Raw genomic sequence first — 26,859 nt, 5'->3', positions numbered from 1 at the left:
CACAAAACTTCTATAGAACCTTTAAGAGCAATCTGAGCAAATACAATCCGCCAAGCCTACAATTCAGAAGCCCCAACAGTAAAATAGCTCACAATGACAAGGACAATTAACTGACAGATTCTGGTGAATTATTTTTCATCCCTTTTGAACTGCAAAGCTCCAAATTCCACATTTCCTTTTGAAGACGTTGTGCAGATTCATCCCAATTCATCACCACCAATGAAAGAACTCAAATTATTCAGTCATTTAAGGATAACAAGGCACCAGGGAAGGAGTCTATAATTGCTGAACTGTGGAAGTATGTAGATGACAAAAGTCTGGATAAACTAACAGAAATGATCTGCGAGATTTGGGAAACAGAGATACTTCTGAATGGCTAGACTTCAGCTTTGATTCACCCCTTTCATAACAAAGGTGATAAAACAGACATGAATAACAACCATGGTAACTCTCCCCTGCTGATGACTTACAAGATTCTGTCAAAAGCCCTTCAAACAAGGGCAGAAGAACAATTAGACCCACAAATTGGTGAATATCAGGGAGGTTTCAGGGAAGGGCATTCTTACATCAAATAAATCTTGGACCTCAAATCCATCCTTTCATATCTGAAGCTGATGAATAAAGAATTTGTGGTAACATTCATAGATTTCAAGAAGGCATATGACTTGATAGATCGTACCACCCTGATTGGAATTTTAGAGGAATTTGGATTAGGCAACAAAACCAGAACAATCATCTAACAATCACTGACCAACACCACTTCAAAAGTGAAGTTCAGGGGAAGATTTCAGACGCCTTTGAAATCAAGGCAGGAGTTAGGCAAGGAGACAGACAATCACCTCTACTCTTCAACTGTGTCCTTGAAAAGGTCATCCAAGAGTGGCACAAAAAACTGAATAATCAAGCAGTTCAAATCGGAGTCAGGCTAGGGTGCAAAAGACAAAATTTTCATGTTGATTGCCTAACCTTTGCAGATGATCTTGCTATTTCTTCTGATTCCTTAAACACAGTCATGAAACAGGTTTTCCAGCTTAAAAATAAAGCAGAAAAGGCAGGCCTAGAGATCTCTTTTGAGAAAACAACATTTTTTATTAATATCAAGCCGGCACCCAGAGAGCTCACAGTGGGACAAGACAAAATGATACAAGTAGATAATTTCAAGTGTCTGGGAGAACTGATAACACCAAACTTGTCAGAGAAAGAAACCTTTACATAATGGATGAACAAAATGGAAATGGCGTACCATTTAACCAAGGGCGTGTACAACAAAAAGTCCGTATCTTTCAAAGCAAAGCTGAGGCATTATTGCGGTGTCATCTGTCCAGAGGTCTTACACGCTTCAGAATGTCTTTCAATGAACAAAAAAGGCCTGATCACTGGAGGCCAAAGAAAGGAAAATTTTGAGAAAGAACTTAGGGCCTGTCAAAGACAATGGGAAGTACAGAAAATGGCATAACAATGAACTATACACCCACGTAAAAAAAGAATTACCTTTTATGGGCATGTGACACAAATGCACCAAACATGACCGACCAACCGCATCATTAACTTCTTTCATCAGAAGAAAACCAAAAGGGGTTTGGTTCATTGAGGTGGATAGAGACCTTAAAGAAGTGGGAATCACACATAAAGACATCCAGGAGCATGCTGTACTTAAGAAGAAACTTAAAGCATTGCAGGGTTTCTGAGACAAGCCAGAATTAAAAGGAGGAAGGCATAGATGCAGGAGAGGAAAGAACGACACCAATAATGTATGCAGAAACACTGGGCAGACATCAAAGCCAGACATAGCTAGTTGAAATCATGTGGTCCTAAGTTGGCCAATGCTACAGAATATAATTGTCTTTAAAATTTGTTCTTCCTTATTGCAATTAGAATTTAAGTCTTAGTGGTACTGGTATTTAAAAAAATGGAACAGGAGAGGTGATGCTTCAGACTAAAAGTTGGGAAACACTGTAGTACAGGTAATGCAGATGGGATGAACTGGATTTGTAATCTTATGAAATCCACCTCTAACATGTGGGTGGGGTGGGTAAATGTTTTCATTCCATACCCAGACAGGGTACAGCGGACCTCCTAGACGTCCAGGAAGATTTGTGGGAGTGGTATGAATTTTCAGAGAAGGTAAGGTGGGTGCAGATGTGACCTGAAATAAGAACTGTCCTGGCATTCACTTTAGTGCAAGAGAATGGGAAACCACATAAAACCATTTTCAGGACATCCAGCCCCTCCACCTCCTGAATATAGAGCAGCAAGGTTAGTAAAACTAGCCACTGTGAAGCCGAAGCCAACTCTACTTGGTCTTTAATATGTTTCTTCTCTTCTTATTGAGAGGATGCACTGGAGTAACGGCCTACCCACCCAACTCCCAACTCAATCCTACATAAGTAGAGGAACGTGATGTTGAGAAAAAGAGAATAAGTAATGAGACGCGCAATGCATTCCGTCTGCTCAAAAAACATTTCCCTTCCTCTGTTGTTTTTCTCATACCCTGCTGGGGTCACTAGTGCGATCTGTGTCATGTGACTGAGTGAGTTGACCGTGCTGTGAGCTTGCATTTGGGAGATAGTGGGTTCAAACCCCACTATCGAGAGCTCTGAAGATGGTTTACCGTGGTTTCCCATTTTCACACCAGGCAAATGCTGGGGCTGTACCTTAATTAAGACCATGGCTGCTTCCTTCCATCTCCTAGCCCTTTCCTATCCCATCGTTGCCTGAGACCTATCTGTGTCGGTGCGACATAAAGCAAATTGTAAAAACGTGTCATGCAAAATGCAGATTTCACCAATTTTATGGTCAGATGCCCTTCCTGACACTATCACCATGAGGAGGGATGTATGTGAATAGTGTACGAACAATATTTATGTGATGGTTGCTGAAAAAAAAAAAAAAAAACAGGAATTAACCAGAAGCGGTTAAAAAACTACTCTCCTTGATAAAACCAAAACATAAATTCAGGGAAATTTTTCATATTCAGTTAGAAATTCTGCAACGGACAAATTTTCTTTCTTTTCTTGGCTTAAAGGTTGCCTGGCCAAAGTGGTAAATGCATGCTAGGTTCACCCAGAAAGACGTGTGTTTGATTCCCCTGATGTATATATAGTACACGAACCTTTTCTTGAGCCCTAGTTCCCATTCAGCTCAGATCTCAAGAAAAGGTTCGCGTACTATGTGCCATCCTACTCATAACCTAACGATTGTAAAAACTTCAATTATTGTTTAATATATTTTAATTATCTTTTATTAATTGCTAAGTATGACTATACCCTGTAAATATGTATTGTTCATTTGTATAATGTCAAATATGTATTGTGAATATGTCTAACCTCAAAATATGTGTAGTCGAAAATTGTAGAAAACCCTGTAATATTCGTATGTTGGGTATAATCCACTATCATTCCAATACATATGGAGGGTTCTGGAAACTTACAGTAATGATTTATTATCCAGATACATCTAGAAACATTAGGAATTTTGTAGATTTTGTCACTGTGGTTTCTGTCTATGTAATAGAATATTCAAGTTTGATCTACTCCAATCGAGAGGCCGGTTGATCGATTGTTCTTTGTATGGGACCGCTACGGTAGCTGTGAAGGCCCTTCAGGAACTCTGAAAAGTGGTGGCAAAAGGGGCTCTGGTTAAGACGCAGCAGGTCGTTGTGCTACTTAGGTTCCAGAATGGGTAAAAAAAATAAAAAAGAAAAAATTAAATAAATAAATGCAATGTAAAGTTTAATCTTTTTTTTTTTTTTTTTTTTTTTTTTTTTTGCTAGGGGCTTTACGTCGCGCCGACACAGATAGGTCTTATGGCGACGATGGGATAGGAAAGGCCTAGGAGTTGGAAGGAAGCGGCCGTGGCCTTAATTAAGGTACAGCCCCAGCATTTGCCTGGTGTGAAAACGGGAAACCACGGAAAACCATTTTCAGGGCTGCCGATAGTGGGATTCGAACCTACTATCTCCCGGATGCAAAAGTTTAATCTTATACCAGTTGTATAGTATCATTTGAAGTAATTCCACATACTGTATATCAGTTGACTATATTTGTAAGTAGTACAGGAGATATTATAAGTAGAATTTTGTAAACAACATAAATTTATTAAGGATGAGCTGTGTGTTTAATAGAAAAAAAAATTGTTAGCATAAATTGTATAATATTGTATTATAGGAAATTTTTCTTCTCTTGTTAATTTAATATTTAGTGCTTGACAATAATGTATTTTAGTGTACCATTTGCCACTGAGGTAGACACCTCATTTGCAAATAAAGAAATTTTGATTTATTTTGATTTGATGTTCCCTATCCTTGCCGCTAGATGGTGGCTTCATTCATTCCATTCCTAACCCGGTCGAATGACTGGAAACAGGCTGTCGATTTTCATTTTCATGTTCGGATGTGTTCCATTTAGAGTGCTGCAAGAATATTTCCAGAAGTGGACATTTCTCGACTGTTTGTCGAACAGCATACATCGAGCTGACAGGCCAAGAGGCCAGAGTGTATAGTGTGGGTTAGAGTGAGTGTTACAGTGATCTGAGAATTTGGTTGATATCTAAATGTGTAAGAATTGACTTGAGTAAGAGGGTAATCAGTCTTGCCTTGTGATGGCAAAGTGAATAATCAGTGTGTGGACTTCTTGATACCTGCACTTTTCAGAATCGACTGTCTAATGGTGAAGTGAACAATCAGTGTGAGGACTTGTTGATATCTGTACTTGACAGAATCAACAGTAAATTGCTTCAGTGTGTTTCCCTTAATAGTGTTGTATATAACTGTGTGTAACTGTATGTTGTTAAGGAATAGATGTAGCGGCAATAAAGTGGTTTTATGTAAGGAAGTGAATGTATCTCATGTGATATTAATGCACACCAAAATAAAGTCGCATTGAAAATGATATGCATCATGAAGTCAAACATATTAAGAAACAATATTCCCACTTTCGGAGGTGCATATGGCCCTGAGGTTCACTACTCAGCCTACACCAAAAATGAAAAATGGGTACCAGGGGATAGTGGAAGCCATTACCTTCCACATCCTCAAAGGGCCTTAATGGCATGAAGGAAGATGACTTTGCTTTTTTTTTTTTTTTTTTTTTTTTTGCTTGGTTTAGAGAAAACTATCGTAAATCATGACAAGAAACAAGTCATACAGATGTTGATTCCCATAGGGAACCTGAAATATTTGTTCCGAATGAGAAAATATTTCAGGTTCCCTATGGGAATCAACATCTATATTATCATCTGATGGCCATGCAAGCATCATTTTTTTTAAATGAGACAAAGTCTCTCATAGTGCATGTGCACTGCCGATGGCCCCAAGTAGCCTATGCAGTGGCCTCCATGGCATCGGTAGATGCAGAGTGGGTCTCGGCCCTCAAATGGTCACGGCTGGTCCGTGGTCCAAGAGCTCTGCAGTCTGACCGGCCAACCAAGCAGAAGAGGGCTCCACCGTGGCTCTATGCCTCTGCATTCAGGAGACGGGACAGGACTGGACCTCATGGCTGGCCCCAACTATCGGTTGTCCTGTGGATGGTTTTCAGTGGTTTTCCATTCTCCTGCACTAAGGCAAATGCCAGGACAGTTCCTAGTATAGACCATGGCCACCAACCCTCTCACCTTTTCCATGTATCTCCTTCACCATAACAAATCTCCCGGCCTGAGAGATGGCGTTATCATCTAAGAGGCCCGCCTCCCCTTTCAAGGAGGGAGTAGTAGTAGCCTCCACAGTATACACTAGCCATGCGTCTTGGTAGGTGTGCTATTTACCAACTGGGGAAAAATGCTGGCAACCATGAATGAGTTAGCTGGAAAATTTATAATGTTGAATAACAGACCAACTGTATTGTATTAAGAAACAAGTCACTTAAGGGGATAATTCTTCCCCCTAATCTTCATTAAAACTGTCTTGGAAAGAAGACTTTCTTGATATATTCCATAGTAGTTTAACTTACAGTTTGAAAATCATACTATTGTTTGGGTGAAGATCCCATGCTAAATACGCTTCTATTGCTAGTATGCAGGGTAAACCTGAAGTTATGGCGAACTATCCATAAATACTTGGAATGGTGCATGAGTAAACATGAATAATATTCAGAAGTGATAGGGTCTATAAAGCTTTGGAAAAGTTATGTAATATGTTCAAAGGACATTATCGGTGTCAAGGGTCAGAAATTTAAAGTCAGAAATCTTCTTATGTGTTTGCAGAATTAAATTTTCTTGGAATATAAGCACTTCCCACTTTCCCTTTTATGTTTTTCGTGAAGAGCATAGTTTCACTTACCTCAAATATGTTGAAATCTATCTCTTGTTTATTAGCAGAAATGGTTTGCGTCTTCTTGGGGTTCCAAATTACAATGTCAGCATCAGACCCCTCAGCAATGCAGCCCTGAAAGAAATCATAGAAAACTTTCATCTACATAAATTAAATTATACATTTTTGTCTGAACACTTCAAATTTTGGCTTAGTACTCCATGTATATCTTTACTAGCAGTTGGGGAGTGTAGGAGAAGGAAGAAAAAGCACTGCTTGCCTTTGTGTCTAACTGGCAAATAATGCATGACATCAAGCGCGACACACTCTCACCATGGCACACTAAAGGTCACCAACACCTAGCATGAGAGAGTTTGCCGTTGAAGCACTGCAGGCAAGATGCAATGTAAATCAGAACTGACAGTTCTGTCTCTAATTTTAATACCACAGGCCATGGAGTCTTGAATCTACTGTTGTGTGATAAGCCTTCCTTGGGAAGCAGGTTAGCTTGTCTGTCTGTTAGGTCATCAGCCCAGAGGCTGGTTGGATCCTCAAATAGCACCACCAAAGGTTATGCGGTTATAAGGAAACCCCAAAAACCAATGGAAGCACCAACATGAGGCGTACTAGGCAAGATGAGGAGTGAGGTAGTTTGCCATTGCTTTCCTCACTGGGTCAGAAAGTACTATTGCAGCATGGCTGACCCTATGAGCAGCACCTTTCATAACACTCAGATGCACTAGTCATGCTCCAAATGTCATTACTCAGCACTACCCATACTCCAGCAACTTCCATATTGTCACACCCATGGATGTTGACTGGGACTTCGGTGGAAGCTACACTTTACTCTGGCCTGTGCCAAGAGATAGATGCAAAAGTACTGTATCCAGCAAGAAATGACAGCAGGCAGCAGGTTAGCTTATTACTGGTAATTTTATTAAAGCTTTTAGTACCTACTTTACAGTTTTGTAAATTATTGCATTGCACATTCAGGTAGCAAGCCATTGGGTGTTATGTGGATGACTGTAATTTATGGCAATGTGCAGTAGTTTGAAGCATAACCATTATAGAATAATATTCTAGCAAGTAATTAAAAATTAAATTTTTTTTTTTATCGTTATCATCATCATCATCAATGTCCCATTTCAGTCGTCCAGGTGTGGTTAACAAGCCTCCTCCACTCCTTTTTGTCCTTCCACTTTTCCTGCTCCATTACTTCTGCCACATCCAATCCAGCTTCTCTAATGTCCTTCCAAACCTGATCCATCCACCTTCCTCTCAGTCTGCCAACTGGTCTCTTTCCCTTAACTTCTCTTTCCAATTCCCTTCTTGCTAGCCCTTCCTTTCCCATTCTTTGTACATGTCTGAACCATCCCAGTCTTGCTTTCTGTATGTACTGTACTAATGGTTCTATATTTAGCTCTTTTCTGATTTTAATATTTTGAATTCTATCTCTTATTGCCTTTTTAACAGATGTTCTTAAAAAAATCATTTTACTGCTTGGATCTTACTATCTTGTTTCTTATTAGTTACCAGCGTTTCTAGTCCGTATGTTACAATTGGTATGAAATACAGTTTATATAATGTTAATTTCATTCTCTTGGCTACTTTGTCAACCCATAAAAACTCTCTGACTTGATGATTTTTTTTTTTTCCCTTTACTTAGTCTGTTATTAATTTCAGGGTTGATTTCATTACTTCCATTAATAACGCTACCCAGATATGTAAACTGTTCTACATTCTCTAACCGTTCTCCGTCTGTGTTCAATTGGCTTTTCTTTTTCTCTTTTTCACAGTGCATGACAACAGTTTTCTTTTTACTAATTACCATTCCAAGTCCCTTCAGATTTTCATTCCAAACGTCCAGTCTTCTTTGTACTTCCTTTTCTCACTTTCCCCAAATCACCACATCATCTGCAAATACCAAAGCATTCAGCTTGATGATGCTTGTTGTTTAAAGGGGCCTAACATTGAAGGTCATCGGCCCCCAAAGCATTCACTTCATCACTACTGATACTCTGTTTTACATGTTTTATGATTTCATCCATCAATATAATGAGACCTTTTGTATAAAATATTTCAGACCGAGCCCGATAGCTGCAGTCGCTTAAGTGCAGCCAGTATCCAGTATTTGGGACTTAGTGGGTTCGAATCCCACTGTCGGCAGCTCTGAAGATGGTTTTCCGTGGTTTCCCATTTTCACACCAGGCAAATGCTGGGGCTGTACCTTAATTAAGGGCACGGCCGCTTCCTACCCAGTCCTAGCCCTTTCCCGTCCCATCATCGCCATAAGACCTATATGTGTCGGTGCGACATAAAGCCAATACCAAAGAAAAAAGTTTCAGTCACCACTCCCCACCTGTACACTGCTTTTACTCTCATGATACAACATTTTTTCTTGTTAATTAATGATTTTGGTACATTCCTTTTCAGTAGGCATTCCCATACATGTTTCCTCTTAACTGTATCATAAGCTTTTTTCAAATCCAAAAATATAAAGATGATTTCCTTGTTCCTTTCCAGATGTTTTTCCATTATCGTTCGCACTGTAAATATCAAGTCTATTATTGATCTATTCCATCTAAAGCCATATTTTTTATAAAAAATTAAATTATAGTTTCCTTCTGAGAATGTACAGTAATTTTTTCTATAAAAGCCAAAGATAGGCATTTATACAAGTAGCTGCCTCTGTGGATCAGCGGTAGAGTGTCGGCCTCCGGATCCCAAGATAGCGGGTTCAAACCCGGCAGAGGTAGTCGGATTTTTGAAGGGCGGAAAAAAGTCCATTCGACACTCCATGTCGTACGATGTCGGCATGTAAAAGATCTCTGGTGACACATTTGGTGTTTACCCGACAAAATTAATTAAATCTCAGCCATAGACGCCTAAGAGAGTTTCGGTTTACTCGGTCTGCCACCTAGTGGGGACCTAGAGTAAAACGGAACGTCGAAATTGACGAGCAGACAGCCAGATGGCGTCAAATTGAAATGTCTGCACACGGTAGCTGAGGCCATATGATTATTATTATTATTATTATTATTATTATTTATACAAGTGAAGCTACATACTTCCCCTAGTACACTGTCACAGGAGGCTGCAGTGTTGTCTGAACGGTGCACTAGCCCCTAACGTCTTGGAAACATTGGGCAATGCAAGTGAAAAGCCCACTGCTACACTGGAGCAAGACGCTGGTAATTCCACAATTGAAAAGGCCTAAAGACCTAGAAAGTTACTAACACCTTTTTTGTTAAGTGCTAAGTACAGTATGACCATTGGTAGGATAATTTACTGATAAGCTGAAAAGTAAGTAATGAAAGTATTTTCATTTATTATTATTATTATTATTATTATTATTATTATTATTATTATTATCATTATTATTATTATTATTATTATTATTATTATTATTATTATTATTATTATTATTATTATTATTATTATTATTATTATTATTATAATATTTGCCTTTATTTGTAGTGGCGAAGTTAGGACTCATGGTCCTCTCTTACACTTAACCACACTTCATTAACAATGTACATCTGAGAGCAATATTCATAATCTTATCTTAAAACTACCATTACAAACTAGAAACAAAATATGAAACAAAATAACATAAACTCTATAAATATTCTTACTCATGTCTTAAAACTAACGTTACAAATTAAAAGTTGAATGACACAAAATACTATAAGCACTGTAAACATACATTCATACACACATTCACTCTACCATATTCTGGCTCCATTTGCAACAAAGGAACGACTAAATGCTGCTGACCTGCTGAGAGGGATAGCAAGTGTACTGCCGGAGTGTGTGTTATGCTGGTGGAAAGAGGATAGGAAATTGAGTTGTGAAGATAAGTAGTATGGGATATTCTCTTTTAATACTCGAAATATTAATACTGCCACGTGGAGGTTTCTATATTGTTCAAATTTTAGAAGGGAAAGTTGTCGATAATAAGGGGTAACATGAACATCATAGCGTAAGGAAAAGATAAATCTAATACATGAGTTCATAGTACGTTGTAATCGGTTTAGTTGTTCTCTCGTGGCATCAATTAGTACTACGTCACAGTAGGAAAATATAGGTAGGATAAGAGTATTTATAAGCCTAATTCTCATGTTTAGTGGCAGCATATTTTGATGATATTTTAGTGGGTGAAGGGACGCGTACACTTTTCTACAGATATTTGTAATGTGCTCTCCCCAGTTAAGATTCTCGTTTATAATTACACCAAGATTTCTTACCGAGTTTTCGTACGGAATAATTTTACCAGATAAAGTTAGTGGAGGAATGGTTTTGTTTTTTGCCGCGCTGATTTGTTTCGTCTGCCCAACAATAATAGCTTTAGATTTTGATGGATTAATTAAAATACAGTTTTCATGAGCGTATGCACAGATATTATTTAAGTCAGAGTTCATATAACCTATTGCTTGATTGATGTCTGAAATTTTGGAATGATAATAGATCTGTAGATCGTCAGCATACAAGTGGTATTTACAGTGTCTTAGCTGTGTCGATATATCGTTAATATAGATAACAAAGAGAAGTGGTCCAAGTACAGAGCCTTGTGGTACTGCTGAATATTTCATTACCCATTCGGATGACCTATTCTGAAGAATTACGCGTTGTTTTCGTTCCATAAGATATGAGAGAAAGAATTCTAGAGCTGTCCGTCCAAGGTGAAGCGATTTCAATTTAGCAACCAGTACGTCTATATTTACTGTGTCAAAAGCGCTGCTAAAATCAAGAAGTGTAAGTAACGTCACCTGCCTTTCGTCCATAGCACGTCTCATGTCGTCTGTAACTTTCAGCAAGGCAGTGGCCGTACTGTGTCCCTTTTTGAAACCCGATTGTAAAGGGTCAAGTAGTTTGTATTTATTTAAATAGTCGGTTAATTGCATGTGTACTATGCGTTCAAGAGGCTTGGAGAGAGATGAAAGTATGCAAACAGGTCGATAATCTGTTATAAGTACAGGTGAGGAAGTTTTGGGAACAGGATTCATAATGGCATTTTTCCACATTTTTGGAAAGAGGCCACTTGTGAGGCACGTGTTGTATATATGAGTAATGGCGGGAAGAATAATATCAATGATATGTTGTATTATGAGTATGGGTATTTCATCAGGTCCTACAGCAGATGATGTGATTGATAATACCTCACGTTTCACGTCAATCTCTGTGACTTCGCGAAATTCAAAGAATGGCATATTTGGTGGTGGCTGGTTCAGAAGAGATTTTATAGTCTGTGATATTGTGTGTATTTCCGGTTTAATTTTTATTTCAGAAAAATGAGCATTCAATCTCTCCAGAGAGATGTCTGGATTACATGGCTGGGGCAAAGCTTTCCCAATTCCAATGGAACGAAGTTGTTTCCAAGTGTTTGACACATTTAAATTTCCAGCCAGGTGATTGTAAAAAGAAAATTTCTTATTTCGAATTATTACTTTAATTCTATTCCGAAGTGTCCAATACTGTTCAAGCGCACTGGAAGAGTGTGTGCGTCTGTAGAGCCGGTGTAACGCGTCACGGTGAGACATCATTTGTTTAATGTCATCGGTCAGCCATAGAGAAGGAGGTCGGAGACTTTGGCCGTACGCTTAGGTGCATGTTTATCAAGGAGACCAAGTATAAGTGAACTTAAAGTTTCAACTTTCTTATCGATGCCGTTTATATTTTTTACGTCATCCCAAGGACTATTCAAGGCGTCAACTCTCAGACGATCTAAGTTTATATGTTTAATGTCACTGAATGTGATGTATCTGGACTTATACTTCAGTACTTTGAGCGAGTAAGGCAAGTATATTAAGTCATGTGTCGATATGCTAGGGGTAGGAATTTGTCCATGTGACACTATTTTCTGTGCGTTGTTAGTGACCATTAAGTCAATTAGTGTATGTGAAGATGAGGTATGATTTGTCGGTTTTAGTGGAAGTATTGTCATGTCACACGTCTGGAAAATACTTAAGAGTTGCTTCGTATCTCCAGCCTGTTCCAGTAAATTAGTATTGAAGTCTCCAAATATTAAAATATGTTCATAAGCAGGTGATAGTCTCTGCAGGATGTCTTCAATGTCTGAGAGGTGACCTACCCGTGGTGGCCGATAAACAACTCCTATTAGGGCTTTAACTGTTGTCACAGTGATCTCGGCAAAAATGAACTCAGGTCTCGGGTCGGCACAGTGGGCAGATGTGCATACGATTTTACATTTAATATCATCTCTACAGTACAAGGCTACTCCTCCACCTCTTTTATCTATTCGGTCATGCCTGTAAATATTATAGCCCGTTATGTGTACCATACTACTAGGGATAGTTGCGCGTAACCAGCTCTCACTGATACAAGCTACGTGTACATTACTGTTTTCAAGGAGTGCTGTTAGCTCGTCATGGTGAGCAGGTAGAGATTGAGAATTTAAATGAATGCAGTTCAATGAACGTGCGTTGGCATGAAATACTTTCACTAATGAGCACTGGGAGCGGGGTGTCTCCGTTCTCGGATAGGAGAGGTTAGGGGTAGGAGGACAGTCAGGTCCACAGCTGGCAGTGGTTATGACAGTACTCATCACACAAAGCAGAATACCAAGAAGAATACATGCTTCTTACCTGCGTATTTCCTCTGATATCGCGCCGGCTTTCCATACACTCAATCACATTCACACTCAATAATAAAACACTATAATACAAACTTAAACTAATCCACATTGTTGTTACTTCACACTGTTTCACCCCTAGCTGCTTGAATAACATTGTTAAGGTCAGCTCGTGTGGTCACTTGAATTTTCTTCCCATCAGAGCTTAGAATAATGATACGTCCATCCTTAGTCCATACAGATTTCTGACCGAAGTGGTCACGCGCGGCGTTTAGTATGTCCTTTCTCGTTGCTGTTAGCGATTCTGTTATCAGCATACCCGATCCCTTCAGCGATTTCTATGCACGCCAGATACGGTCACGTTCGTGATATCGCGTGAACTTTATTATGATGGGCCTTTTCCCTCCCGTCACTACCTCAGCTGTAGTTCTCCTTGGTTTCCCAATCCTGTGACAGCAATCTAAATTGTCCAATGTCAAGTCTATCTCTAGGTAAGATTTCACAACACCGAACACCTTATCATAGACGTCCTCGTTCGGAGCTTCTGCCACCCCGTGGAATAATAGGCAGTTTCTCCTGCTGTACTGCTCTGCTTCGTCCATTAGGTCGTCCTGTTTGGAGATCTGGTTATGCATTTCGGTAAGTTCAGACTTCACATCCTTGAGCTCCTCAGTGACAGCACCTTTGAAAGACTGGAACTCAAGGGCGAGTGCGTCTAGGGAAACATCACCGGGGTTGGTATCACTGTTGTTCGCGGCGCGCGTTGCCTTCTCAAAACGAGCTTGGATGTCATTTAGCTTTCCTTCGAATGAAGATTTCCGCTTGTTCAATGACTTTAGAGACATTTTGAATGAATGTATGTATCCACTGAGTGTTATCTAGTTGGAAGATAGGAAACTTAAAAGGGTCCACCTTTTCAATACAAAATTGTTATAGTTTATTACAACATATATTTACATTTGGAACTAGTTTCGACGCTGTTTGGCGTCATCTTCAGCCAAAATGTGGGAAATAGGCTAGCATGTAGACATTTATATTACACAAGGCGTTATCTTAAACAATACACATCTTGCAAGGAGATAAAAACAGGGACAAATATAGAAACAAATGAATCGTTGAGAAAGCAAAAGTTATACATATTATGCATAATACTTTGTCACGCCACACACTTTCACCACATCACCCTCCATATTTCCCCTCCTTCCACTCCTCCTCCCCTACCGCTCCTTCCCTCTCCCCTCCTAATCCAACAATGGCCGCTCCCCAGACCTAAACTATCCAACACGCCCTGCTCCTCTTCATCTTGCGCCATAGCTTTACCGCCTTATGTCCTGCAATAAACATCATAGAAACCTGCCCCCACCCTACACGTAACGCTGCAACAATACTGGCACAGTCAACCTCCAAACTCTCAGAAAACGAATTCCTTAATACCAATTTTATATTCTCGTCGAGCTGAATACCGGACCTGTGAAGATTACAAGATTATTTTGTGCATCTACAGAAGGGTGGTGTTAATGAAGCTACGTAATATAGAGAGAGACTTTCAAAGGTGATTAAATGAAGAAGTTATATCATGTTCAAGATCATGCTTTCACGTCTCTGCACAGTATTTAAAATACAATTTACCGTTGGTCTTTATAGCTATTGTTGAGAGTGAAGGAGTTTTTCCTGTTGTGTATGTTTATCAGGAACTCAAGGGAGACTTCATTAGTTAGTCCGAACATAAAGAAAATGATGAACTCTTCTCAGAAGAACTCTTAAGGTTTCACCTTACTTTTTCCTGCCTGCTGGCTCTTCAGAAGTGTGTACGCGTGCGTTTTGTATTCAGGAATCATTCAAGGCAAATATTTTCGTACTGCAAGATGTGTGGTTAAGGTTATTTTTAATATGTATAACTTTTGCTTTCTCAACGATTCATTTGTTTCTATATTCATCCCTGTTTTTATCTCCTCGTAAGATGTGTATTGTTGAATGTAACACCTTGTGTAAAAAATTGGGTTAAATGAAGAAGTTATATCATGTTCAAGATCATGCCTTCACGTCTCTGCACAATATTTAAAATGAAATTTACCGTTGGTCTTTATAGCTATTGTTGAGAGTGAAGGAGAATTTCCTGTTGTGTGTATTTATCAGGAACTCAAGGGAAACTTCATTAGTTAGTCCGAACACAGAAAAAATGATGAACTCTTCTCAGAAGAACTCTTAAGGTTTTACTTTACTTTTTCCTGCCTGCTGGCTCTTCAGAAATGTGTGCGCGTGTGTTTTGTATTCAAGAATCATTCAAGGCGAATATTTTCGCACTACAAGATGTGTGGTTAAGGTTATTTTTAATATGTATAACTTTTGCTTTCTCAACGATTCATTTGTTTCTATATTTGTCCTTGTTTTTATCTCCTTGCAAGATGTGTATTGTTTAATATAACGCCTTGTGTAATATAAATGTCTACATGCTAGCCTATTTCCCACATTTTGGCTGAAGATGACGCCAAACAGCGTCAAAACTAGTTCCAAATGTAAATATATGTTGTAATAAACTATAACAATTTTGTATTGAAAAGGTGGACCCTTTTAAGTTTCCTATCTTCCATTCTCAGTTCAACACGGACAAAAATGAAATTCTTAGATTTAAATGTTATCTAGTTATGAAACTTGATCCAGTACACATGAATTATAGTTAAACTTGCTGATTTGCTAGGTGGTTTACGGAGCTCTCTCACATGCACTTCTTCACTGCCGCCATCTTTACCTTTACCTTTACTGACACAACTTCAAAATTTCTTCAGTTTATCCCAGCTATTCCTGAGCTGTTGGCACCACCTTGATTCATTATGGTGTAGGCCAAGAGTTTAAGGCCAGATGCCCTTCCTAAGTGGTGGTGGTGATTATTGTTTTAAAAGGAAGGACAACTGGACATCTATCCTCTATTAACGTTAATCAGAGGGAAAAGTTGTAAGGGGTCTGACACTTCAACCCTCTCCCTCCCCCCTTTATTTCACTGAAGATGGCTCAAACGAGTCTAAACATGTTTGAATTTTATTGCTGGAATTTTATTGATGGAATTATGTTTTGTATTGAATTAGTAGGATACATTTAATTTTTTGCTTTGCAAAGTGAAAACTGTCAATATGGAATTATTCTAATATCCTGTCCTGTAATCCTGCCTTAACTTATGCATTAAAGTTTTGTACACTGAATGGTTTGAGTATTTAATTGTACGTCAGTATGTTTTTCAGTTCAGTGTTCTCAAGTTTTATTTTCTACATCATTTGTTGCCCTTCATTTTTCTATTTGTGGTTGTACCTTATTTGTCAATAGATTATTTCAAGGGTGTTTGCTGCATGCTTCTCTTTCCCCACAACACCATACATTCCCATGGCCTTGTTAGGGTTCCTTCCACGTTTCTACATCCTTCCGTAGTTGTCGTTTGTTAGACCTGTAAGTTTAAAGTTTTCGCACCGCAAATTTTGGTTTTGATCTCATATTTTTCTATTTTCTTTATTTCTTTATTTTTATTTTTATGTGTACATAAACTGCTGCTACACTTAAGAAGGAGCACAAAAAAGTGTGTGATATTTGTACAGAAAGTATGTCGAATAGAGAAGAGCCGACTAAGATGGTTTGGGCACATAAAGCGAATGAGCGACGAAAGAATGCCAAAAAAGGTGATGGAAATGCAAATCCAAGGAAGGAGAGGCCATGGACGACCACGATTGAAATGGAAGGATACCATCCAACGCAGCATTATAGAAAGAAACCTGGACTGGGACACAGTGTTGGAGGAGGAGTGGTGGAAAGACCGAAGAAAGTGGAGAGGAACCATATTTGCCCCTACCCGGCTACAGCTGGATAAAGGGAAATGATGATGATTATTATTATTATTATTATTATTATTATATGGACCTCCTGGCAAGAAGAGTACTTCATAAAACATGGCAGAGTGTTTCCATACTCTTATCTACAGCATTTCTTACCTATCATGATACAGAGTAAGTCGCTGTCACCTAGTGAAAATCTGTCCATCAAAGGCGATCCAATCTTAGTGCGGCTTTGTAATTAAATGAAATACATAAAATTACTCATCGTAAAAAAACTGCCTATCTTATTCCGTTCAAACCACTTCCTAAACACTCTCCAAAGTAATAAGAACAAATTGTGACATTTTCAGCTAAATTAGTCCAGTAGTTTTTGAAGCTGTTCTGGACAAACAATCAATCAAACAAAAAACGAACAAACATAGTTTCACTTTTATATACGAGGGCAAATCGAAAAGTAAGTTACACTTGCTCGCCGCGAGAACACACTGTGTGTTGTTACCATGGCCAATGCAGATCAAGCTACAGTAACTGATGACACATCCGATAGGAAGGTTGATGTGATATCCCGTCGTGTTGTGCGTGCAGAGCGGGCTACGCTCAATGGCATGTCAACTGGATGTTAACTCCAAATTGGAGGTGTGTGCAATGATCAGATTTTTATGGGCTAAACAGTTCAATTGCATGGACATTCATCATAAAATCACTGGTGTATATGGTGAGCATGCAAATTCTTGCCCAGGTATTGTAAAGTGGTGTAAGCAATTTGACACCAAACACACGGATCTCACAAACGAATATCGCAAAGGCAGGTCTGCAACATCCAGTACTGTTGCAAACGTTGACCAATGGGATCATTAGAGAGAATTGGTGCATAACACTGCAGGAAATTGCAAGCATGCTGAACATTTTGTGCCAACGGCCGTAGATGTGTTGAAACACCAGATCCCGTGAGATCTCTGAAGTTAAGCCGCATCAGGCATGGTCAAGATTTGGATGGGTTGCCATGCACTGTTGGTGGGGGGTAAGGGAAAGGAGGAGCGGAAAGGAACTGGCCACCCTACCGTACGTAAACTCCGGCTCAGGCATACCTCTGCGGAGGTTCGGACCTGCCTTTGGGCAGGATACACCCTTACTTACTTTGAACATTTTGTATGGCAGTGTGTTCTCCATTTTTCACTAGCACCTTGGATTTCGTAAACTGTGTCAAAGATGGGTCCCACGATGTTCATAAGGGACAATGTTTCCAATCGTCATTGGCATTTTTGCAACGGTATTCTGTGGAGGGCAACAAGTTTCTGCGGTGAATCATCGCAGGGGATGAAACGTGCTTCCACCATTTCACCTCCGAAACAAAGAGAACATCGACGTAATGGGTGCAAACCACATCACCACCATGAAAGAAGGTCAAAGTCCAACCTTCAGCAGGAAAGGTAATGGCGACAGTGTTCTTTGACATGGAGAGTGTGGTACACATGGAATTTATGCCGAAAGGCACAACAATCAACTTGGCTTCATATTGTCAAACGTTGAACTGGTCGCGTAGGGAAATTAAACAACAGCTGCAGGGAAAATTGAGCGCTGGTGTGATTTTGTTGCATGATAATGCAACACCTCACATGGCCTGCTAAACATCTGAAGTGCTGCAGCAATTCAAGTGGGAGGTATGGCAACTTAGCGCCATGCGATTATCATGTGTTTGGTCAGCTGAAAAAGAATCTCTGTGGATGACGATTCCAAAATGATGAGGAGGTGAAAGCAGCTGTCTTCAGGTAGTTACATAGTGCTGGAAGTGATTTCTACACATCCAGAATCGACAAGTTGGTTGGCCTTAACTTGGAAGTGTAACTTACTTTTTGATCCACCCTCGTATATAGATAAAATGTGAAAAACCAACTCTGGTGGGTATCATGTAAACAAACCAAAACCAAAAAATAATAATCTATGTACAAAGTAGTATTTGTTACTTAGCATTATGTTCATACTACAGATAAATAACTGTGATATTCAACAGTACTCTACCTTTTTAGGATAAAGATTGAAGATCTTGGCTGCATTGGTGCTGGTTATCTCTACAAACCTCATTGGGTTCATACGTCCCTGTGCGACCGTCTTCTCCCATATGACGGCCAAACGTTCCTCTATGCCATTCGCCCCACAGGGTATTTTTGTGAAGTCCTCACGACCGACAAATTTTTGAGTTGCGTTAAACACACTGTGGTCACTGCTAGTACACTGGAGTCCATCACTGTTGCATAGAATACAATATTGTATATTACACTTTTATTATTATAGATTACACCTACAATTTACAGTTCAATTGATACAAATCACACAGTTTAACAAAAAAATCTCTCTAAGTTCGGCAACACCGACAAAGATGAATAGTTAATGGAACCAGATATTCTATATTCACTCTAGAATCATCAAGAAGGGAAGACGGGAAGGTGGGGGCACATTTTGTAATCCATATTGTATTTCTTTATTCCATACAGAAGGGTCTAGAAATATGTAGACACTCTTTGATAGTTAATATTAATGGAACAAAATAACATACCATTACAATTCTTGCACAGGGTGAAGGTTATTTTATGTGTTCAAAGTGGTCCCCATTATCAGCCAAACAATGCTGATGCCGCTGAACTGCTGGTCAAACTACGGCTGTCAGTGTTGCCGGTGTGACAGTCACACAGGATGCCTCGATGGTTTCTCGTACCTCATTCAGTGTAGCTGATTTCTGTCGATAAACTTCATTTTTCAAGGTCCGCCATAGGTAGAAGTCGAGAGGTAAAGGTCTGGAGACCATCGTGGGTACTCAACAGCTCTTCTTCGACCTATCCATCGTCCAGGTAGATTTTCACCCAAGTAGGCTCTGACATCTTTGTGGTAGTGAGGCGGAGTGCCATCTTGTTGTAGGTAAAACCTTTCATTTCCAAACACCTCTCTGATAGCAGGTAAAATCGATGTTTGCAGCATATTAAGATACACCTCACCAGTTACGGCACCTTTAAAGAAGAGTGGTACAATCAAACTTTGCAATGACGGACCAAACCACACATTAACATCGGGTAGATTAACATGTTTGTCCACGTGAATGTGAGGATTTTCAAGAGTCCAGTAAATGCAGTTGTAGTGGTTTACAGTACCGTTCAGTTTGAATTGTGTCTCGTCAGACCACATAATCATCCCTGCAAACTGTTCAACATCGCAAAGCATGCCTTCAAACCACTCGCAGTACTCCATGCTTCGATCTGGATCATCCTAGTTCATAGCGTGCAGCGATCTTGGAATGTACACTTTCCACTTTGCAACCTTTAGAATTCGTCGTATGGTTGATCGGCTTACCCCACTTTCACGTGCACCCTGATTCACAGATTTTTGCTTGACCTAGTAAAATGTTGCAAAACAGGAGCGCTGGAAGCTCAACTTGCTGATGTTTTTGGTCGGCCAGACCTTTTCTTATGCACATCCTGAACAGTACCGTTGGCTTCAAATTTATCCCGAATACGATAAATTGTTGTACAAGTTGGTGGCTGAGTTCCGTACACATTATGCCATTGCCTTGTACCTCCATCATGTTTTCGTACTTCCAGCACCGCTTCAATACGGCCTTGCGTTGCTCAGATAACAATCTTACTTCATTCATTGCTGCCTCTGTGGATCAGTGGTAGAGTGTCAGCCTCTGGATCCCAAGATAGTGAGTTCAAACCCAGCAGAGGTAGTTGGCTTTTTGAAGGGTGGAAAAAATTCCATTAGACACTCCATGTCGTGTGATGTCGGCATGTAAAAGATCTCTGGTGACACATTTGGTGTTTACCTCACAAAATTAATTAAATCTCAGCTACAGACGTTAAAGAGGGTTTCAGTTTACTCGGTTTGCCATCTAGCAGGCCTAGAGTAAAACAGAGCATCAAAATTGATAAGCAGACAGCCAGATGGCATCAAATTGAAACGTCTGTGCATGGTAGCTGAGGCCATACGATTATTAAATTGCTGCACTGTCATCTGCTGGAAAATGCACGCCAAGATTGTCACGCCATTCACGTGACCTTCATTATCTGTTGAGAAAACAACGGACTATGCTACTGCGCAAGAACTGCAACAATATGTCATTTTGATCCAAAGATATTAACTATCAAAGAGTGTCTACATTTTTCTGGAGCCCTCTGTATTTGTGCTTCAAATATGTTCACAAACTTATCACATTCTATTTTTTTTAAGCTGTTAAATTCTAACATCTCAAATATAGATAACTTTCGTTCAAACAGCTTATTGGCTTATAGTCAAGAACTACAGTGCAGGGTAAGAACAGAAATTGATCAGTATGGCTGTGTGAGAATGCCAAGCACTATTTGACAACAGTCATCCTCCTTCTGGTTTCGATTTACCTCGGAAAACCTGGGTCACTCCTAACAGGGCTCGAACCAGCCATGGCCGATGCGACCCGTCGCTCTATAAGTGGGGTGTACGGTTTTCCTCTGTCTGTAATTGCATAGACCCTCAAACAATTCATCCACTGTATTGTCTACGAGTGCTCAAAGAGAGTGTTTCCTGGACCTGCCTATAAATTTGTCAGCATATCAACACTTGCCATAAAGTGCCTAGACAATCTGGACATGCCACTTTAAGTATTTTTAATATTGTTTAGTTTTATGAATGTATATATAGACATAAGTTATCCCATTTTCAGTCTTCTTGTGTATGTAGACTGGCAAGACATTTTCATCATCACTATCGTTGTCACTGATAACACTTTCATAGTCATTTTTACGGCTACTTTCAAGCAAAAATCCTCATTGCTTATATGAAAGTCAAATTCACAACTGCTATCATATACTGTAATATCACTATTACCCGGTGTTTGAATTGTTGGCTGAATGGTCAGCATACCGGCCTTCGGTTCAGAGGGTCCCGGGTTCGATTCCTGGCCGGGTCGGGGATTTTAACCTTAATTGGTTAATTCCATTGGCTTGGGGGCTGGGTGTGTGTGGCGTATTCAACATTAGAAATCATCCTAGGTAGGGCCCTCATCTTCACAGAGATGTAGGTCGCCTAATAGGCCATCTACAAGAAAAAGACCCACACCAGGCCTCTCCGGAGGCCATACACCATTATTATTACTATTACCCAGTCGATCTAAATATTCTACAATTTTTTTCAGATGTAAGATTAAATGATGTACTCAGACCTGTCATGCTTTCACTTGAAACAACAGCAGTTGGCTATGTGAAACCAAGGTGTATTTCATCACAAAGTTATAGTTCTATGCCAAAAAAACAACAACACACTAGTGGGAAGAAAAGAGTCTCAAGGTGTCATGTGTCGCGTTATATAAAGAAATGTCAAGAGATGGTAGAGCTAGACTGTTTTGGAATAAGTAATGTGCTCGGCGTGACAATCACGTGCTCCTGGCTTGAGAGGTTGAGGAAGGACAACTGGGCAACCATCCTCTATTACCGTATTTACGCGAATAATCCCCGCCACAGAATAATCCCCACCACAGAATAATCCCCGCACCCTAACTTTAGGAAGGATGATTTTGATAAAAATGCCAACATTGACGCAAATAAAACCCACACCCTAATTTCGTGCCTCAATTATTTTTTAAAATTATGCAGGTATTATTCGTGTAAATACGGTAATACTAATCAGAAGGAAAATTGGAAGAGGTCCAACATTTAGAAAAATGAACAGATAGAATAGGAAAGATTAAAGAGAGGAGACTGTTACAAATAATAGGAAGCAATACCAGACTCACCTAGGGCCTATGTTACTCTGGTGTAAATTTCTACCTCTATTTCCAGTCCAGTATAGGACTTTACGACTCGGCCATGAGGTATTGTAAACTTGTACACATCGCATGTATATGACTATGTTCTTGAGTGGTTGTACTTGATTATGTATTGATAAGGAAGCGAGTGGATCTCTAATTCCTTTATTTGGAACACTGTTGGAACTTATGTGAAAATGAACTTTCTTTTGGTCAATTCTCTCAGAAACATCTAGTACTTCAAAGTTGTTTACATTTTTCTACTGCATAAATGTCTTATCTTGAACTGGTAGACATTTATCCTGTTGGCCTAAATGCATCTGTGCTGCATCGAGTGTTTTTCTTATTCTCCAGTCGGCTCAATTACAGTATGCCCAGACTCTGCAATTTAAAATGTTGTTCTTTGATTCATTCTCCAATTTAGTTGTTTTTCCAATTCCCTAAAATTTCTTATTACTCATTGCACACTTGGTTGGGAAACATCTGTGCTGGTTCATGTACGTGTTTATTAATTCTATTCAGATAAAATCCAAGTCATTTTGCTGTAACCGATCTTTGTAAATTTTCCTTTGTGATCTGTTGTGAAATGAGTTCTGTCTTTCAATATTTTTGTTGCTGTACTATTCCTAACTTGTTGTGTCTTGTGTTTGAATACATCTATTTGTTCATCCAAAGTTGGTATTCTTGTTGATCCTAATGTCCTTGGATTCTTCTAACTGCTTGTACTCACTGTTATATTATTTCTCCCCCCATGCACCATGCATGGTCATCCTCTCATAGTCTAGCACATTTTCAGTATGTTGCTTCCACTGTCACCTTTCTTTTTCATACTCTAATAACCTACACACCACATTGGTAGCGGAGCAAAACAACATTTCAAAGGATAGGCCAGGGCTGTGATCTCACCATCCAATAGTTCCTCAAATATAATTATGTAGACTGAGTGGACCTCGTGTCAGCTCTCAAATCCAGGTTTAAAAAAACCTGAGCTGGCTGGGATTCAAACCCAAGGCTTCCAGGTAAGAGACAGGAAGGCTACTTCTAGATTATGGGGCCGGTATTACGAAGCATATTTACTTGTATATATTTTATACCCCTACTTCAAATACTTCATATATGACGCATATTTGACATTATGGCTCTCTTAGCCAAAGTAGCGTGTCTGGTGGCTATGATCATTAAGGCATCAAGTCTATATTGTTTCACACCAAGATTACTGAGGACTTGGATCCATATTTAGAGGTCTGTGTACAAATAGAAATGGCTCGTGCTACCTTTCTGAAAATGAGGAATCTACTGTGTGACAGGAGCCTCAGCTTGGAGACATGACAGAACTTCGTCAATGCTATGTATATTCAGTGCTTCTGTACTGCGCTGAAACATGGACTATGAAATGTAACACCATTAGAAGAACAAAATGCCTTCAAGACGTGGGTTTTCCAAAGGATGTTATGGATTTCGTGGACTGACCATGTCTCCAATGCTGTCATACTCAGCCATATGAGAAGGGATTGTTGGTTGAACAATAAAGAAAAGAAAGACAGCCTACCTTGGGCATATTATGAGGAATGATATGCACAACCTACTAAAATTGATCATACAGGGTAAAACTGATGGATGTAGGGGTCGCAGTCAAAGGAAACACTCTTGGCTGAGGAACGTGCAGGGCTGGACAGGACTAGATTTGAGTAGATTGATGAGGACAGCCAAACATCATGCAGACTTTGTTGTGACTGTAGCAAACCTTCAATAATGGAGAAAGCTCTACAACAAGAAGGTCCTCATGGGGTACAGTGGGCCTCCTAGAGGGTTATGTCTTCTCTCAGGCCAGGAGTGTGTTATGATTGTTTGAGGTATGGATAAGGTAAGAAGGGAGCAGCTGACTCGGCTAAAAGCCCCAAGGTCGCCAAACCGAGCTCTCAAATTAACAAACCCTGGAGCCCTCCAGACTTGCGTACGATTACAGCAGCTGTTCAGAAAAGAGTTGACATGGGAAATGTAATGTCCACCCATGAATATGCTGGACCTAGACATACTCTTCATCCAGAGGAATGTACTGTATATAGAATTTGTTGTCAAGGACCCTGGTACGAGTAATTGCCAAGTCAGGACAATGGTAGGAGTGTCCCAATGGATCGTCCTAGAAACAGGAAGAGAAGATTTACAACACTCGTACCATCTGTAGCCTATTTAACACCTATTGGAGAGAGATAATGCTCCACGCATGGCCTTCTGTGAATGCGTCCTTTGTCAACCCATAGACTTCGAGGATCGTATTTTGTTCACAGACGAGGACTCTTTTACGAGGAGTGGCATATCATGCAGAGAACAATTTCTATGATGTGTGATGTTCCCAACACCACTACCAGTACAATAAAGAAAGAATACGAGATTCTTTCCCTCTGAAGAACAGTTTCTATTAAGGCCGGTCGGTCTCTACTGATCAACATTTAACAACATGTTAAATGTTAACTGGTGACACCAACATGTTAACTGTTAAATGTTAAATACTGTTTCATTTAACATTGTGTCCACACTTATAAACATGTTAAACTTGACTTCCTTTGTTTATACACAGCTAGTTCATCATATCAGTTTGTGATAATACATTCAGGTGGTGTCTTATATTTTCAAACAAGGATAAAGGACTCAGATGAAGATTTGGCCTTTGTTATTGCCACTGATGCTTCTTATAGGATTTTGAAAAGGATGATGATGATGATGATGATGATAATGATGATTGTTGTTGTTGTTTAAAGGGGCCTAACATCCAGGCCATCGGCCATTCTTGAGAAGGAAGGAAAGGAGAATGTGGGTACAACAATATCTGAATGGAAGGCACAATGTGGATGAAATTATGAATGAGCTTAAAATAGAAGACAGGTTTGGATTTTAAAACTTTCTGAGAGTGTCTGAGCATGATTTTAATGAAGCCATGCTGATACAACATGAACAATGAATTGATTTAACGTGTTTTTCCAATCTCACCAGAAAACACACCAACATGTTAAATATGTTAACTTCAAAACGTCAAGTTAACATGTTGAGTCTACTATGAACAAAATGTTTATATACATTTCAATTTCAACACGTCATTTTTAACATGTTGTTGTTAAATTTTAATCAGTGGAGACCCGACTTTTGATTTAACTTTCAAGAAAACGTATGGTAATGTTATTTTGTCTTCATTTGAACAAGTGTGCAAGAATTCTTTTCTTCTTCTTTTCTTTTTAAGTTGCTGTATGTTGCACAAACATAGATAGGTCTTATGGCGATGATGGGACAAGAAAGAGATAGGAGTGGGAAGGAAGCAGTCATGGCCTTAAAGGTACAGTTACAAGATTGTGAGCGGCTGCAGGGTGACCTCGATAGTGTTATGAGATGGACGGTGGACAGTGGTATGATGATAAACGGGGTTAAAAGTCAGGTTGTGAGTTTCACAAACAGGAAAAGTCCTCTCAGTTTTAATTACTGCGTTGATGGGGTGAAAGTTCCTTTTGGGGATCATTGTAAGTACCTAGGTGTTAATATAAGAAAAGACCTTCATTGAGGTAATCACATAAATATGATTGTTAATAAAGGGTACAGATCTCTGCACATGGTTAGTATTTAGGGGTTGTAGTAAGGATGTAAAGGAGAGGGCATATAAGTCCCTGGTAAGAGCCCAACTAGAGTATGGTTCCAGTGGATGGGACCCTCACCAGGATTACTTGATTCAAGAACTGGAAAAAATCCAAAGAAAAGCAGCTCGATTTATTCTGGGTGATTTCCGACAAAAGAGTAGCGTTTGTTGCAAAGTTTGGGCTGGGAAGATTTGGGAGAAAGGAGACGAGCTGCTTGATTAAATGGTATGTAAATACAAAGTATGTTATTATTTTTTATATCCACCTATTCAATACAAAGAGATCTTTTTCAGAGGAGAGATGGCGTGGGAGGACATCAGTAGACGAATAAGTTTGAGTGGTGTCTTTAAAAGTAGGAAAGATCACAATATGGAGATAAAGTTGGAATTCAAGAGGACAAATTGGGGCAAATATTCGTTTATAGGAAGGGGAGTTAGGGATTGGAATAAATTACCAAGGGAAATGTTCAATAATTTTGCAATTTCTTTGCGATCATTTAAGAAAAGGCTAGGAAAACAACAGATAGGGAATCTGCCACCTGGGCGACTGCCCTAAATGCAGATCAGTAGTGACTGATTTGCCTGGTGTGAAAATGGGAAACCATGGAAATCCATCTTAAGGGCTGCCAACAGTGGGGTTCGAATCCACTATCTCCCAAATACTGGATACTGACCGCACTTAAGCAACTGCAGCTATTGAGCTCGGTTACAAAAATAATTTGCAGCTTAGTTTCTCCGCCCTTTTATCTTGAAATGAAATATCTACCGAGTTTCACAAATTTTTGTGCCACCGTTTTCTTGTTGAACTGTGAAAAC

General features: G+C 39.5%; 1 protein-coding gene across 1 annotated transcript in view; it reads right to left on the bottom strand.

The window, feature by feature from the left end:
- The window catches only part of LOC136866862 (dihydropyrimidinase), a 120,324-nt gene that overhangs the window by 14,064 nt on the left and 79,401 nt on the right, over positions 1–26,859 (bottom strand). Inside the window, exons 9-10 of the mRNA XM_068226873.1 lie at positions 18,674–18,899; positions 6,275–6,379 (exon numbers count right to left, since the gene is read on the bottom strand). Coding sequence (XP_068082974.1) covers positions 6,275–6,379; positions 18,674–18,899 — 331 coding nt within the window. The remainder of the gene's footprint in view (positions 1–6,274; positions 6,380–18,673; positions 18,900–26,859) is intronic.

The sequence above is a fragment of the Anabrus simplex genome, chromosome 3, assembly GCF_040414725.1.
Source record: "Anabrus simplex isolate iqAnaSimp1 chromosome 3, ASM4041472v1, whole genome shotgun sequence".
NCBI classification, from domain to species: domain Eukaryota; kingdom Metazoa; phylum Arthropoda; class Insecta; order Orthoptera; family Tettigoniidae; genus Anabrus; species Anabrus simplex.
Note: the sequence above shows the minus strand (reverse complement) of the source record. Positions and strands in the feature narration are given on the sequence as shown.